Here is an 18,322-nt window from a genome sequence, read left to right on the forward strand (position 1 = left end):
GGACTTCCCTACTGCTGGTTCCATATTGGAAAAGGCTGAATTAAAACGGGTCTTTCTCACACCCCTGTAAGAGTGTCCTCCTTCCCTTATTACCATATCATGTGACCTGTTAACCTTTGTCAACTGAGCGTGCAACATTACCTGCAAAAAATTACAAGTCCTTCAAATAATTTTCTTTTGACTGATACGTTTCCCCCTTTCTTTCAACAAACAGGTACTATTTTAGTCTGCTTCTAATTTCATTCCTTTTGTCATGCTCCTTACCCAGATTCTATTGCTTGCCCAAGCAGGTAAGAATTGTTCAGTTAACCAGATCCTGCCTTTCTAAATCCATATCCCCAGAGAGCTTACTGTAGTGCTTCTCATAGGGCTGGTGGAATAGGTACATTTCTGGATGGAGATCAATGAGTATTCTGTAAAGACTTCTTAGATTACTGTATTTAATTTTCATGATAATCATGTAAGTTAGTAAACTATATTTGGGTTCATGGGGAAGATTAACTTCATCTTAGTATTGGTGTTTATCATAGACTCTGAACCATTTTCAAAGCTTTAACGGTTTCCAGCTGCTGTGAACAAAGATGAATGTAATATGTTAATGATACGTTCCAGCCAAATGAAAACCAAACAACATCCCTACGCAGTAATGTACATAAAAAGTTTTGAAGTCACTTGTATAAAGTGTTCGGGGGACTGAGTCAGCACACGGCACCAAGGGCTGCCGGCAGATGTTTTAGACACATGTATGTGGTAGCCTGTGTCCTATGTTCTGTTCACGGAGATGCCTGTTTCAGTGAAAAAAAATCATCGCATTAAATAAAGATTTAAATGATGCATACACTTGTTTGTATCCTATTTGTAAATTTGTTTCCATATTTGAATAAAAGTTACAGGCAAAAAGAATGCATTCCTTGTTTCATTCTTGTGAATATTTAATAAACACTTTATTTTTTTAATTTTAATTTTTTTTTTAAAAGATTTTTATTTATTTATTTGTCAGAGAGAGAGAGAGAGCGAGCACAAGCAGGGGGAGCAGCAGAGGGAGATGGAGAAGCAGACTCCCCGCTGAGCAGGGAGCCCGATGTGGGACTCGATCCCAGGACCCTGGGATCATGACCTGAGCCGAAGGCAGACGCTTAACGACTGAGCCACCCAGGTGTCCCAATATTTAATAAACATTTTAATACAAGTCATGCTGGCAGCCCCAGACAATGTCTGAGTTTCAAGGGCAGATGGTGGGGACAACCTGTGCAAATACCAGTCAAACCTTCCTTTCATAACTCCTCCGATTCTGGGTCCCTTGTATTGCCATTTTCTTTCTCACTTGCATGGCTTATTCTGGTCTTATTCTTCCTTTCCGTTAGTGAAATCCTTCCTGTGGTCCACCAATCCATTTTTTAAAAATTTCTTGCCAAGCTTACACTTTCACTTCTTAATGAATACTTTCTTTTCAGCCCTAAAGATCTCTTCTTTCTTTTTATAACTCAATGGCATTCACATTCGTAGCACCCAAGCTGGTATTTATGTTCCTCGTCAAGTAATTTTGCCATGCAAGTTTCATCTCTTTAACCGTAAGTTTCATAAGAGCAAAGGCCTATCTTTTAACTATACTGAGTATTCCATAATGAGTAGAGTAGTGCTCCGAACATAGTGAAAATGAGACCAGCATGTACAAGGATGCAAGGCAATGGGGTATCCTAATAAAGGTATGTCCAGAAGTGATTCACTTCTATGTCAATCCAGTAATGCTTTGGACAGGGAGGAAGTAAGCATGATTTCAGGAGCAGTCAGTAACTACTCAAAGGGCTGTGCTTCACAGATACATAGGAAAAGCACTTCTAGGACACTGTCTTCACCTGGAAAGAATCTGCATACAAGCAGCCTCACTGAATATGGTCCTTTGTTTTTTCCCTACTATCCTTCCCGTGAGAGGGCAAATATAAAAATATGAAAGTCATCTAGCATAGTTTCTGGCATATACCAACCAGTTTATGAAAGTGTTTTAAAATAAAACAAAAAGCAAAATGAAAATAAAGACAAATCCTTGGCCACTGGGTTAGGAGTGCTTCTTTTTTTTCCCAAGCAGGTATTTCCTTCAAAATCAGAAACCCACTTTGAGAAACACTGCGTTGTGTGTATATAAAGTCCAGCCGAGTTCAAAGATACGGAGGTGTGATAATTACAATGGGAACTGTCCTCCATCAATTCTTTGCATGTTAGAGAGAGTGCTGGCCTCAAAATGTAGGTTTCCCTCCCCGGGTACAGCGAGTCAGAAATTTTAGTAATAAAAGACGTTTTAACTCCGAAATCTGGATGGCCATACACTATGTACGTTAAATCTCCTCTAATGTACCATGTACCTTAAAACACCAGTTAAATGTATCTTCCGTAGCCTACGAATACCTAAAAATAAAGTGACTTAGAAATTTGTATTTGAAGTCCTTCCATGATTTAATCTTTCCACTTTAGTCCACATGGGCACCTTCAACAGCAGATCTTGATTACACAATTGTTTTCATCAGCTGTGCTTTCTCCGCGTCTGCAGACCCAATTTCCTTGGTCAAGAAGATGATACATAATACATCACTTTATCAAATATTCTTATAGGCAATCTACAAAAATACAGCATTTCTTACTGAAAATGGTTTTAATATTCTGAGTTATAGAGATTGATTCAGTATGTTTTGTAATGTCAGTAAAAAAAAAAAAAAAAGTAATTGAACAAAGAACCCAGCACATCTGGAAGCTGGTCAGGAAGAAGCAGTGATTTCCATGTGTATCAACCATATGGGTCCACGCTTTTCATAGGAAAAGGAAAGACGAAGGCCTTGAACTCGTTTCTTTCAGAATACATTTAACACTGAAATTAATTTTAGTCAAGAAATAAAGACCTAGAATTTATATATTTGTTTGTTAATCTGGCCTACCTTCAAAACAAAAAAAAATCAGGTGACTTACAGAAAATGTATCACACATAACAGCATAAAAATAAAAATCTTTTTTTTTATAAAAGCACTTTTTAATGTGAACCTGCTTTATGATCGAGATGACTGCCCAACTGGAACAAGGTGAATTACTTAATAGCTCATTTAGGGAAACCCATCACACTATATAGAGAAGAATTAAAGTTGCATATATACTTCAGATTAATTAAAGATCCAAATGTGGAAAACCTTTTTCTTTTCTTTTCTTTTCTTTTTTTTTAAAGATTTTATTTATTTATTTAACAGAGAGAGAGATAGCGAGAGCAGGAACACAAGCAGAGGAGTGGGAGAGGGAGAAGCAGGCTTCCCGCGGAGCAGGGAGCCGATGCGGGGCTCGATCCCAGGACCTGGGATCATGACCTGAGCTGAAGGCAGACGCTTAACGACTGAGCCACCCAGGCACCCCTGGAAAACCTTTTTCTAATATGAGAAGAAAGTTATCATAAATAAGAACCCAAAACCGTACTGTGAAAAAATATTATATTAAGAAACATCAACTATATCAAAGAGGAAATTTGGAACATTCACATTCAAGAATAAACTAATATGTAGAAGATGCAAAGAACTCTTGAAAGTCAAGAAAAAGAAAAAATAAAAGAGAAAAATAGGGGAAAGAAACCATATCAATAGGCAAATCAGAGAAGGAGAAACTCAAAGGTCTAATAAGTATACAAGTTAATGTTCAATCTTACTAGCAATTTTAGAAATACAAATGTAAACAAGATGCCACCTTCTACCAGTAAGACAGGCAAAAATTAGAAAATACCCAAAACTGGTGAGGGTATGGGAAAATGGGAACCCACATAAGTCACTTTGAGAGCACAGATGATGCCCAAATTCTGGAAAGCGAGCTGACAAAACTGTAGAAATGAAGGATGTCACAAGATAAGAATGCAGAGATTTGCACTCAGATCTGTATGACGCTAATTGAGGAGATGATCATTAAAGATGTGGTAGTGGGAATTAATGATACTTTTGGTCCACTCTTGAGGGGGATGGATCAATCAAGAGCAATGAATGCATGCTATGGGAGGTTAAACTGCAGTGAGGAACAATGAAATAGAGACACACACAGCCACAGTGATAAACCATAAAAACACAGTGTTGAGTTATAAAGAGAAGCAGAATATGATCTAGAACCCAATAGATTTATTTTTACAGCTCATGCATACTCAAAATGTTATATACTTGTTCAATAAAGTACAAATGATGTAGTATTGGACTTACTCCAATCATTACAGTGCATGCATATGGGGAAGTAAAGATGAAAGTGTAGAAAGGTGGTGCAGGAAAAATGAAGTCAAACAAGAAAGGAGATTTGTGTGAACCCGTTATGACAATGTGCCGTGAACTAAGTAATATGCTTATAATGATTATCTCGGTTTGGCAACCAATAAACTAAGTCTGTAAGATCTGTTCAAGCTCTAGTATACCATAATCATATGATTTTAGAAATAATGCTGCAAAATACACAAACAGCAGTGTAAGGGTAATGTTTTATTAAAAATTTCAACAGGGAAGAATAGCAGGATAATTAGGATGAAGGGAAAATAAGAGGAGGGGATGAAAGAAAGATAATGTTTGAACACAAAAGTGCATACCATAAGGCACGGAACAACTACTATATTTGGAGTACAAAGTCAACACTAAATTACCTAGTGACTGAAGGAAAGAGGAAAGTATGCTAAATTCTCAGGCCCAAATGACTCTAAAGTATATTTTTAAAGTTATTCCTTATCATAGGGAATATAGTCAATGATACTGTAATAGCCTTATCTGGTGACAGATGACAGCTACACTTGTGATGAGCACAGCATAGTGTCTCCAGAAGTTGAATCACTAACGTTGTACACCTGAAAATAATGTAACATGGTGTGTTGACTATACTAAAAAAAAAAATTATTATTAAAAAATAAAGTTACTCCTTATGACAAGTACATTTTTCCCTGGCACTGAGGCCTGAGGAAAAAAAAATCTCTTCTGTGTTTTCATAAAATGAGATATAGGCATCCAAACAATAGCACTACACTAAATACATTTTCTTAAGGTCACATCTCAAGGTCAAGACAAGATGCCCAAGTACAGTTCAATGTGAGCTACTCTATAGGACTAACACAATGCGGTATGGATATACGGTTCTATGTGGATACATCTTCATGCCGAAGTACATTTTTTATTATCTACAAGACTGCAGGAACTATAATTTATCCTGGAATAAGGGGAATTAAAGAGTGAAGGGAATCCGTATTTTTGATATTGTCAGCCACTGGGCGTGCGGAGTTACCATGTTACTTTGTTTAATCAGAGGCGCAGCGTCAGAGTGATCTCAGTGGGATAAACACAGGTCTGTATCTGAGTCCACAGATCTGGGAATGTAGGTTTAATTTTCAAAGATGGTCAGTATTCTCTTGGAAAATTAACCCAAAATAGTTCTATCTAAACCACAAGATCCACTTCTATCCTTACGGCCAAAACGTTGCTCTGTATTTTCCACTTATAGGAAGTGTGAAGGAAAAAAATGAAATTAATGGGATATACTGCTAATTATTCCAGAACTAAAATATGGGGCAAATGGCATTATAAACATATGCTTGTCAAGGCTGAAAATGTAAATTATGAGTATCTACTGTAAAGAATTGTTAGCTTAGAAAAGATGAGTGGAGTTTTTTTTAAAGACTGAAACAGAAACATCAGAACTACTAAGCAGATGTTTCAAATGAGGCAGAGTTCATGCACTTTATGACAACAAGAAAAACAAATAATATTCATGTGGACAAATCTCATGCTTTCAGTACATGTATATAAAGACAATATCGTAAACTTATGGCTGTCATTGATCCCTTAGGCTTCCTCTCATGGGTAAGCACTGGGAAAGTCAAGAAAATATGGGTCATCTAGCAAACAACATGGTAGAATAAGGATGAGATTTTACTTCATAATTCCCCTACTTTTGATGACATAATAAATCTGCAACATTAAGAGATGTAACTTATATACACCTTTTTTCTTCTGTTTTTATAAGAGAAGCTGTCTCCATAATGCATTGAATCATCAATAAAATTATGTTTTACTTAAAGCTGTACAAATTCTGCATGGATGCAATGAACTCTGAGTTATCTGGAAGGAACTGCTGATTGATAAGTTAACCATGCTTCTTAGATTTGTCAACAATATTTAAATGACTTTGATGAATTCATCCTACGTAGTAGGTGGTCTGAGAGCAGAGTTGAAAGTGACAACTTTTGGCATCCAGTTAAAAAAAAAGAATTCAGAGAGTGGGGTGAAACTGAAGTCTTGGAGTTTTGATGTCATCTTACATTCTCTCTTGGATTTTCTATAATAAACATGCACATTTGTGCATTATTTAAGCAGTCTGTACAATGCATACAATTAGCTATTTTAAAGTGAGATATTTTAAGATACACAAGCACCCACAAAAATATTTTCCCTTAAATAAAGAATCCACAATGGAAAGATCAATGAGGATCAAGGGGAAAATGAAACTTTCAGGCTTACCAAAGGATAAAGTGTGATGCTGGTCTTATGGACCAGCAACTTACTTGCCTGCCTTATATCACTTTGGAGAATATTTTATGTGTTTTGGGATTGCCCCCCAATTTCTACACTGGGGATTTGTGTATGTTAATTCAACTCCTTCTTGGAACTCAACCTTGTTTACAGTATCTTTGGGATACACATTGGTTTTATCAGTAAAGGACTGAAGAATAAAGCCCAAAAGAACACATTCCAAGAAACTATTCATATTGCTTGGTTTTATTGAAAACTCATCCCAATGAAATTATAGTGCTCAGCACAAAGTGAGGGCTTGGTTATTCATGAAATTTTTTTTCTCCAAAATACAGAGACATTTTTCACAATAATACTCATTTAATAAAGCTTCACTGTATCTTAAATCAAAGGCCAACAAACTTCCTGTAAAGAGCCATACAGTAAAGGTTTTTGGGCTTTGCAGGTCATATGGTCTCTCTTATGAGACTACTCAACTTTGTGGTTATAGGATGGAAACATCCATAGATGCTAGGTAAACAAATGGATGTGGCAGTTTTCAAATAAAATTTTATTTGCAAAAGAGGTGGAGGGCCAGATTTGGCCTTTAGGCTGTAGTTTGCCAACTTCTGCTTTAAATCATTGTCAGTTTCAAAGAAATACTCTATTTTCAGGTTAAAATCATATACTTCAAACTTACAACATTCAAAATGAGTATTATAATTTAGGTATAATTATAATTACAATTAAGGTAAAAAGTTATTTACTAATCTTCTGAGTAGCTCGAAGAAACTATGGTTTTCTTTACTGTGATAACTGAGAAGTACATACAGTGAACTAATAAACATTTAAATCTAAGCAGTAAATACGTATGTAAATTTTCCCTCATTTACTTAAGTTTTAAAATGTAGTCCTTGTGCATTTTGGAGAAAGAGAAATGCACAGAGAAATACTTCATGTGTCCAACCAAACAAGTATGAATTCCTTTCCTTTGGAATGTTACTCGAGATTAAACTTTTGCAATTATTTTAGAAGCTTATAAATTCAAGTACATGGAACTGAGAATTCATAAACTAGGGTGTATCACGTTAGGTGATTTAGTTATGTTTATAACAGTTCTGTCCTCTGTAATCACAAAAATATAATTTATATATCCTTATATAGATGAGGAAAATTTGAACTGGTATTCCAAATTTAAATAATTATAGATAAGGAATTTGGAACAGCTAAACTTGGATTTTGTGGATGAAATTATCTTCCTCATCCACATTCATAAAATCTTTATTTTCTTTTTTCCCAAATTCAGAGGATGAGGGGTTTTTCTCTTCCTTCTTGAAACTCATCTCTTAACTTTTGTCTATAATTAGGTTATCTCTCATAAGCTCTTTATCTTGTTTCATTAATTAGCTGCACATTCTCCTCATGGCTTCTTCCCTTCAACCTATAAACATGACCAAGTCACCTTTTTTCTTAAGTCAAAAAAACCCACAAGTTTTCTCTACTCTTGTCTCCCTCTGTTGACCTCTCTCTTTCTCATTCAAACCTGTAGGTAAAATATACTACACTAGCTGTTTCTCATTCATCACTTAACCTATTGCTAGAGGGCTCCTAGCTTAACCACTCCACTGAGCACATTCTCAGGGGACACTGGGTACTTATTTTCTGAAAATCTCAAAGGGTTTATGACTTTATCCTTATCCAGTTCCTCTTCCCTGAGATCAATTATTTCACACTCCCCTGATTCCATGGTGTCTACTTACTTAAGCTATACTACTCTGAAGGTACTTACCAGTGTCATACTTGGCATCAGTACTTACCCTCATCTCTGTGATACACATAGTACTACTAAGTACTTCAGAAAACCATTGTAGGTTTTAAATAAGTTACCACACACCAAGCACTTAGAACCGCACAGGGCACCTAGTAGGCCTTAAATGAATGAGAACTATAATTATTATCTGTTTTTCTGTTCTCACCTTATCTTTTAGAATTTGTCTTCTGATTTTTCCTTAGATGGGGTTTCCCCTTTGCTTCTAGGCTTGGTTCACACTGCTTATTTACTCATTCTCCAAGGTAAGTTATGGCAGTTGGAGGCACCATGACATTGTGACCAAGGGCCTATAATTGAAACCAGCATGTGTAGCCTTGAATTCAGACTGATTTCATAGGCTATGTGATAGTGTGCAAGTAACTCAATCTCTTTGTGCTTTGGTTTCTTTATCTATTAAGTGGGGGCAATAATAGTATCTACTTCATAAGGCTGTTGCGAGGATTAAAAGTATTAATATACTTAAAATTGTTAGGACAGTGCCTGGCACACAGTAAAGTGGTATTTAAGTATTGATTGCTGCTATACTATTCTTACTTTTATTACCTCCATCAGTTTAATTACTACCTCTTTGCTGACGTCTCTCACATATCTCTTGCCATTCCAGGTCTTTCTTTTGAATTTTATATTCCCAAACATATATTTACCAAAGGAAAGCTCCACCTAAATGCTTTACAGGAGACCCCAGTTCAACACAGACAAAATTGAACTCAACATTTTTCTCCTACACCTTCTATTCTTCCCTGTAGATCATGTTACTGCACCATCGATTACACAAATACCCAAACCAAGAACATGTGAATCATTTTTGATTGCTTCTATCTCAAAAATCAAATGCATTCCATGTTATCTCATAAATATGAAAACTGTTTTCTCCCCTTCTACTACCATTGTTTAGTTCCAGTCAAAAATCTTCCACTTGACTACTGAAATACCCTCTTAAATAGTCTTATTGACACCTGCTTATACTCAAAGCCTATATGCAAGTTTCTAGAATAATGTGTCTAAACAGTTGTCTAAGGTGTTCTCATTGGCTTGTAAATAAAGCGAAGTGGTCCCTTGAGCTATCTACTCATTTTTGCATCCTTATTTCCAGCCACGGATCTACACATACCATGTTGTTTCTCATTCCCACACATGTGCTTATCCCATTCTCTCTGGTAGTTAACTTCCACTCATCCATTAAGACCTGGCTCACATGTCACCTGTGCCGTGAATCTTTTCCTGATTGTCCATCATGCAACCTCCATACCCAACCTGTTGGTGGACACTTTTCTTGAAGTTTCAACATACCTTTAATGAACAGAATATGTTATAATTATCTGTTTACATTGTTGTTTTCACTGTAAGACTATAGGCTTCTAAAGGGCTAAGGCTATGATTTATTCATGACCTATTAATGTACCCTCTGAGTATTTATTATGTTCAAAATACTAATTGCAGACACTTAAACAGAGACGAGACCAGAAGGTTGAAAAAGTATTCCACCTGAGAAGTTAAACAGCCTTCAGGATTCTCAATAAGAACAGAGAGCATATGCAAGTCACGCTGCTGTTTTGTGTATGAGGCAGTCACGTGTATACCATTTGACCTTGAAGGTACAGGGCACATACAGAGTTAATGTTGTATCAGTGAACATAAAGATTTATGTCCCTATCACCTCAATGATCACCTGCTTCTGCCTTCCCGCCCACCTCCACATTTTATATTCTTAATAGATCCTTTTAAAACCAAATTTTGATCATGTCATGGCTCTGCTGGAAACTACACAATGGCTATCCATTTAATTCAGAGCAAACACCAAAGCCCTTTATAAGGGCCTACAAAGCCCTGCATGAGCAGGGCCTTTCCCTCACTCTTCGACCCATAGTTTACTAGTCTCCCTACTGCTCATTCCCTTCTAGCCACACTGCCCTTCACTCAAGGGCTCCTTGAATATATCAGGTGCACTCCCATCTCCCATTCAGGTGCACTTGAATGTATCAGGGCCTTTACATCTACTGTTCCCACTATCCAGAAAGTTCTCCAACACTAGCATATGGCCTACTACCTCAGTTCTTTCAAGTCCTTTTCAAATGTCACTGAGTTGGTGACCCTCTTAGTTAAGACTTTCCACGAACACCCCTTTAAAACTGCAACCTCTCCCTGTAGGTAATCTCTCTTGTACTTTTCTTCTCATCATCATCTGATACATTAAATATGGTTCTGGTATTTAGTTGTACTATTGTTTTCATCAACACCATCATCTTCCTCTGTTCTCCAGAATACAGGTTCTATGAAAACAGGGCATATCGGATGCTCAATAGGTAAGTTGCAAAAGAATTAATGAAGCATTTTGGTTAAAAACCTGAAAAAACGAGGCAGAGTGCTCTTGGTTTTCTATTACATAGGCTCAAATGAGAGAGAACATTTAATTTGATACAGAACCCTTCTTCTACCAACAGACACAGAATAAAGCCTGAAAGAGAAACTGAGAATGCAAACACACTGATGCATACCTTGTATAATAAGGATTCATGGTATCACTGCTTAGATGGGAACTGTTCAAATTACTGGTGGTTCTTGACATCTAAACATGAGGACTACTGTTCTTGCCCCCAAGGCTGCAGTAGCATACTTCACCGAAGTTTGATGAAAAAAATATAGGTAAGAATCAAGCAGATGTCAGGAACCATTTTTCAGAAGTCAAATTCCAGAACTTTGGCTGTAAATGGTTTTCCATTTGCTACATGTCCCAAAGCATCTGAAACTGTATTTAGGGTTCCGATTTCAGAAGGCTGTGTGGTTTAGTAAAGAGAACCCACAGACACATGGATTTGAGTCAACTTGACTAGCTGTCAGTAACCAGGGAAGTGATTAAACATTCTGTGTCTCAATTATGTCACTTGTAAATCATGTTTTAGAATAAAATGGTATATTCTATTAAATGCACAGAGCAAATTCCTCGGGACTTAGACACTGAATACGTGGGAAGCAGCTCAGCTTTGGAGTCAGGAATATCTGAGTTCAAACCTTGGGTCTGTCATGGATGTTGTTTCTTACCTATACCTCTCTCAGTTTTCGTTTCCTTCTGTGTCTGGTAGATGCACAGTGAAGAACAGCTTCACCTAGAAAGTGTCCTCTATTAAAATCCTTTCCCTCAGGATATCATGAGAACTGATGCACATCCTAACTAAGGTCACTGAGCCAAGGGAAAAATACTCCCATAAGAATTACCTGCAAAATAGGCTTTCAATAAACATTTATGGAATTAGTAAAATGTACAGAGATGTGTTTCATATGTGGTATTTAAGAAAGCAGGAGACCATAAAGTGCCCATTCGAGAGAAGAGCAGTAATCCAGTTTAGAAACTGGGTAACTGAATGTCGAGATGTTTTCTAGCAATTCAGCTACGTAGCATTTCAAAAGCTTTATCTGAGCAAAATTTTATTCACCTGAATATATGGTTTCCAGAGAGGTGAGTTTTGATTTGCAGGCCAAAGTCCCAGACTCAAAAATGTGTGTGTGTGTGTCCCACAACCAAATTTTTTTTACAAAGGCTATGGTCTGACTACAAATTAATGACTTGCAGCTTGAAGTGTCTGTGATGAACCTTGCTGGCTACTGTCAAGGGTACTCTAAAAGCATTTACATATGAGGTAAGAAATGGAGTGGATGAATTTCAAGATCTTATACAACGGTCAAGATTTGATAATAAAATAATTCTCTGTCCATAGTAACTAATAAAATGGTCTTTAAAAAAAAATGGTCTTTAAAAAAAAAAACTCTAAAAGCTCCATAAAAGACTCTAAAAGGACTTTAAAACAAACTCTAAAAGGACAAAGTCATTCTGCTCTGTGCATTCAGCAAACACATCCACCTTTTTATGAAGTCAGCAATTTTGTGTTTTGTTCTAGACTGTGAATAAATCAATATACGTTGCTGTGTCTATAGAAACCAAGGATTGAATGATGATGACACCTAATGCATGGAGTAAATTCAAAATTTCAAGTATCAGTAAATCTATCAGTCATGGAAATTTGAAAAACAGAAACTAAAATTTGGGGAAAGGAGAAGCAGATTATATCAACAATAGGAGAAAGAAGCTTAAAATTGAACATTGATGGATGCAGCCTGTCAAAATGACTTGGTAAAGATTTCCAAATGAGGCAGATTATAGTGACTTCCAAATTAGAAACAGAACATACTGAGGGAAGAAAACCACTGATGAAAGAATGATTTCTCTGTCTTCTGAAGCCATTCAACGAAAGGAGCTACAGAATATTCCCAGGTCCTCTCCTGCCAAGTGGGTTATGACGGAATTTAAAAATCAGTTTCACATCAGATTTGTTGAATGGAAAATACTGTAGTGCTAAATCAACAATGTACTTTAGTGCAATATGCTGTAACATTTTAGAACATGTTTATTCTTATGATGTCATGAAAATTCAGGAGAATTTTCCTGTCCGTGATTGCCTTTCTAGAGTCTCTCTAACAGCCTTTGTTGAGTGCCTTCCTCTCTAATGACTATTCCAGGAACATGGGATTTACAAATTTAATCCTCTCCCAGAATGTACTGTATGATTTTGGACCAAAAACATGTTGCATTTTTAGTTTCACAATAGACTGGAAAAAAAAGGCATAAAAAGTCAGTGTGCTCTACATTTGGGATCTAGAGTTGATGGCTTCACTGATTCCTTCTCTACCCACTGTGTCCCCATTAGCTCTTCCCTGGGTCCTACGGCAGGTGTCTAATATTTCTTTCCCTTATTCAATTTGCTACCTTCTTTTTACCAAGAAACATTTTGCTAGCAGTCACCAAGATCTATTTCCCTTTATTTAACCAAATTTCATTCTTTCTATCTTTATAATTCAACTTTTGTGAAAATTGAGTTCAAAGCCCACATTAGCATCCCTAACGTTTTACCTGCCTTTACTAAGTGCTTCATGCCCTTGACCTTGGCCAATATGCAACCAGATCCCTAGACTCTCATAAAAAGATTATCCAGTAACTGCCTCCAGGCTATCCCTTATGTGTGCTTTAAATGCTCTCTATTCTTCCATCTATAAAAGCAGCACAACTGATTCCTCTCTCATTATTTAGATGATAACAGAAATATAATCTCCACCACTAAACCTACTCAAAAGGACAAACTGATGGCTTTCTTTTGTTCCCAGTGGGCACTAATGGAACCCCTGTGGCCATGTTTCATATATGACTCAACTGCTTTATCAAACAATTGGTTTAATGTTGTTGCTGTTGTTTTAATTCTATTATCCCTATGTCTAAGATATACGTGTTAATGGTGTTTAAATTTGTTATTTTTCTAGAACACTGCCTTGGGTGATACAATTTAAGACAATCATTTTGACAACAAGGTACTAAAATCATGAAGCTATGAATACCTACTGAATAAAAGTCCAATTTTCAGAATCCAAATTTATACATATACACATACATGCATATAATTTATTTATATATGTATATATGTATTTTGTATTTAATATATTTTATATATGTATTTATATGTCTTTACATGTATATTTATACACATAAAAATTTTATATATGCACATAGGTTTTTATAGCATATATAAATTATATATACACAGAAATCTGTGTGTATTAAAATTTTTTATATGTATATACATCACACATAATAAATAAATCCACTTTTTAGCACAATATGCATAGCACAATCGACTGATTCATTCTTAAACACCAAATAAGTCATCATCTATTTACTAATCACACACCATAAGCAAGACAGCGCGGCGTGAATGTGCAGCTATGTGCAGCTATGAATTACCTCCTCTTTTCTTGCGTCACGTCCTTTCTGTACAAACCAGATAACTTTTGCTTGCAAAGATCGTGGGGTACATTCCAGCAAAGTGCTGTTGTTCTCTATGCCATAGGCCAGTCGCTCTTCAGTCTTATCCAAAGCATCCCCTACAATATAAATATTAAAATTAACATTAAGACTTTGATTTTATCAGTAAATAATATTTTTTAAAAGTTATTTATTTATCTATCTATCTATCTATCTATCATCAAAGAAAGAGCACAAGGAGGGGGAGCGCCAGGCAGAGGGAGAAGCAGGCTCCCTGCTGAGCAGGGAGCCCGATGCTGGACTAGATCCCAGGACCCTGGGATCATGCCCTGAGCCGAAGGCAGACAACCAGCTGACTGAGCCACTCTGGCGTTCCAGTAAATAATATTTGAAAAGATTCTTCATTTAGATTCCTGCAGCAAAGTGAATATCTTTCATGACTTACTACTAATTTCTATGCAAGGTCATTTAAAGGAGAATTTAGGGACAGTGGCGTACCAAAATCTAGGCTTTAAAAAGTACTGCAGGCTATGGAGAGGACCAAAAGGAAGTAAATGGGAGTGTGGGTCCAAAGAGCAGGACAGTCAGGACAGTAAGAAGGTGCATCAGTGTTAAATGCATGGAAAATCAGTGATGAAATCCACTGACAGAGCAGGCAAGAGAAGGTGAGCACCAAATATTCAAGTAAAACCTAAGACAAAATTCATGGTTACAAACAAAAGCAGAAAGCAGAAATCAAGGTGATATGGTGCTACATAAACACAAGTTTGAGTGAGATTTTGTCAAGGGCCTGCACTTATCCAAATATTGGGCTCCTAAAGTAAGAAAAGGGTACAAAACTGAACTACAGACTTCTGATCCAGAGCTTCCTGATTAGAATCTTTATCTTGGCCCAGGGAGGCTCTCACGGGACTTGAACTAAATTTGCATACAGGCTAATCCACTTAACTGCAGTGGGGAATAAAAGCGAGTGGATAGGGCATCTGGATAGCTCAGTTGGTTAAGCGTCTGCCTTTGGCTCAGGTCATGATCCCAGGGTCCTGGGATGGAGCCCCGCCTGCTTCTCCCTCTTCCTCTGCTGCTCCCCCTGCTTGTGCTCTCTCGCTCGCTCACTCTGTTTCTCAAATAAATAAAATCTTAAAAAAAAACAAAAACAAGTGGATGTATTCATTGTTGTTTTAACCAATATCAAATTCAGTAACTAGAACCTGGGGTTTTTTCCTTGTGCCTGAGTCCTCCTCACTTTCAAAACTGCCGCCTAAATTTTCCTAGATTAAGATCCTGCCTTCCCCTAGCCAGTGTTGTCCAAGGCTTATGTCCTGCACCAAATGCTCACTCAGCCTTGGGTCTAGTGAACTGATGCTATGCAACTCTGGATTGTATGTAAGCACTCCTGGTCTCCCAGTCACGACACTTCATCTCCCTGGTACCTCCTCGTGAAACTGGGGACACCAGTCACAGCCAGTTCCCACCACCAACATGGTGTGAAGAGTCAGGACCATGGTTTTCTGTGCTGTGTGACTTCCTTGTATTTGCTGAAGCAGAAATTTCCTCTCATCCTTTACCCATCAGACCGCTCACTACCTTGCCTCAGAAACACATCTGCTCCATCGTCCTGAGCGCTCGGCTTCCCTACTCTTGTGGAAGACTTAAAGTTTTTCACTTTATTCTACCCCAAAGCTTAGTAGGTGACTTGATACAAGTTTGATCACCCTTGATAAGATTACCATAGGTAGCATAAAATGGTGAAGATATTCCCGGGGCTGAGATGGAGAGAGAGGTCCTACAAATCACTGCAGTGTCTCATTCTAAGACCCTCCTGTTTTGAGGTCTAATAGTAAGGTCTTCGTGGTGGCATATAGAATTAATTTTCCTAATTAATTAAAAATTATACATCCACATAAAATTAAAATTTTGGTGTTACAAATCCACAAAATTTTAGCTACGTGGAAGAAAAAAGAATCCTTTCAGTAACATTGTTCTAGTATATATCAGTCACAAAGGAAACAAGGACCCTTTTAAGAAGTCTGCAGTTTATCTTCACTGTACACCCCGAGTAACCCATAGCAATTGATTTTCTCTGGATTACCGACAAACTGCTGTCCAAAGCATTGCTGAGCGGCGTTTCCGTGCCGAACATCTTGTCTGCGGAACCGCCTGAAAGAAAGTAGATGTATTTAGATGTTCAGATTTCAATTTTGCAGACTTTAAAATGCAGCCAACTGCATTAAGGACTCAAGTAGTATTCTGCTACTGAAAAAAATTGATCTGTCATACAAAACAAGGATAAAATTCAAGTTTCATAGTTTCCCATATTTCCACTGTTAATTAAATTTTTTTTTTTTTTTAATTTTTATTTCTTTGACAGAGAGAGAGAGACAGCGAGAGAGGGAACACAAGCAGGGGGAGTGGGAGAGGGAGAAGCAGGCCTCCCGCGGAGCGGGGAGCCCGATGCGGGGCTCGATCCCAGGACCCTGGGATCATGACCTGAGCCGAAGGCAGACGCTTAACGACTGAGCCACCCAGGTGCCCCTTTCCACTGTTATTTAATGGATAAGATCTGTATAAAACTCTTCTTTAAGTGTTCATGTGAGTTTGAATTCTGGATCCTGAAATAATTTAAGAAAGCTCTCTTTACATTTTGTTTAATAATCTAGTGCAACAAGAATTCTTCTGTTTCAAATGGGTGTTTGGGGTGGTAAGGGAGGTGCGCAGGAAAGACAGTGGGATTCGAGTCAGACTATTTATTTAAATAAAAATTATATAAATATATATTTAGATATATAATTGAAAAATAACAACATTCTTTACCCATGGGAAAAAAATTCTATAGTACAGATCTTGTTTTAAATTCATAAGCATCTTTCTGAGGGATTAGACAATGGAAATTATCATTATTAGCACTGAAATTCCAAGATCAAAATCTTCAGCATATTAATTCAGATTAGAGATAAAAATAGAAGTATTACATAAAGGGAGAAAATACCACTTGCTTTTCTAAATCATGGCATTTCTTCAAGATTGAGGAAAAAACAGAAGGCAAAGCAGAAGTTTCACCCCAGAGGGAGATGGTGAGGCTTCCAAAGTGACAATGAAATGCTATAACCATATGCAATGATAAAATCTGGAAAAGGGAACCAGATTCAAATCCCAATGCCATCACTCACGTGTTGCCTGATTTCATACATATCTTTTCTTTTGCTTGGTTCTTTCTGTCCTCCTTTGTAAAATGAAGTTGGTCTAACTGACATCTAAAATCTATTCCAATCTCAATTTTTTTTTTCATTCTAGGCTCTCCTCATTGCCTCCAAATAATGATAATGGAACAACATTTCAAGAGATGGAGTGCTTTCTCACATGTGAGTTCAGGTCTTAGTTAACAGCTCAATACTTAAAAAACAATGGTTTAAGTATTTCCTTGTATTGAAAGCTACGGCAGATGCCTATTTGCAATCAATTTTTAGAATTATGACCTGTGTGCAAAGCTTGCTTTTTTAAATACAGAGATTGTAGATTAGAAGACTTTGTCTAGAAACCTGGGATTTTATACAGTTCAGATGAAAACCGCTGTATGAATCATTCTATTGGGTTAAATTGAAAAAAGAACTTGACGAAAAAGGAGCTAAAATAAAAAGTTTTATGCTTCTGTATTATTTTATGCTAGCATGTGCACAGCTATATATAACTGACAGCAGCTCTGGTTGAGAAGTAAACTGCTCTTGTGGATTCCTTCCTTCATTAAGTATTGCACTGGTACTGGGAATCTGAAGTCTGCTGAGCAGTGGTGAGTAATGGAGCAGGGGTAAATCAAGGAAATGGGAAATAGTTTCTACTCTGCAGAAATGTTGTGTCAGGTTTATTATATGAGTGATGTGAGAATAAAGGGAGGTGCAATCAGATAATTCTAGGTACGCAATGTGAATAATAACACAAAATTTTGCAATGTGAATAACAACACAAAGAGTATGTTTAAAGTCATGAAAACGTGCATTTAAAAAGAATGCTATCCCATCCCCCAACAAGGGTTCAGTTCACTTTATACTATCTTCGTATAACTGTCCTTTATCTCAGCATATTAAAAAGAACGTAAATGTTCACGAGTTTGAGAAAGGTTCATCAAAGTTGACTTTTATTCTCAAAGTTGCCTATTTTTCTTCTATCTCTTGCTACTTAGAAACTTTTTAAGAGAACACC

At 37.0% G+C, this 18,322-nt stretch overlaps 1 protein-coding gene across 2 annotated transcripts in view; it reads right to left on the bottom strand.

The window, feature by feature from the left end:
- The window catches only part of SEMA3E (semaphorin 3E), a 246,189-nt gene that overhangs the window by 6,619 nt on the left and 221,248 nt on the right, over window positions 1-18,322 (bottom strand). For both annotated transcript variants that reach the window (XM_078060095.1, XM_036107927.2), the window contains exons 15-16: window positions 16,218-16,285; window positions 14,108-14,247 (exon numbers count right to left, since the gene is read on the bottom strand). In XM_078060095.1, coding sequence (XP_077916221.1) covers window positions 14,108-14,247; window positions 16,218-16,285 — 208 coding nt within the window. The remainder of the gene's footprint in view (window positions 1-14,107; window positions 14,248-16,217; window positions 16,286-18,322) is intronic.

This window comes from Halichoerus grypus, chromosome 12 (assembly GCF_964656455.1).
Source record: "Halichoerus grypus chromosome 12, mHalGry1.hap1.1, whole genome shotgun sequence".
NCBI lineage: Eukaryota > Metazoa > Chordata > Mammalia > Carnivora > Phocidae > Halichoerus > Halichoerus grypus.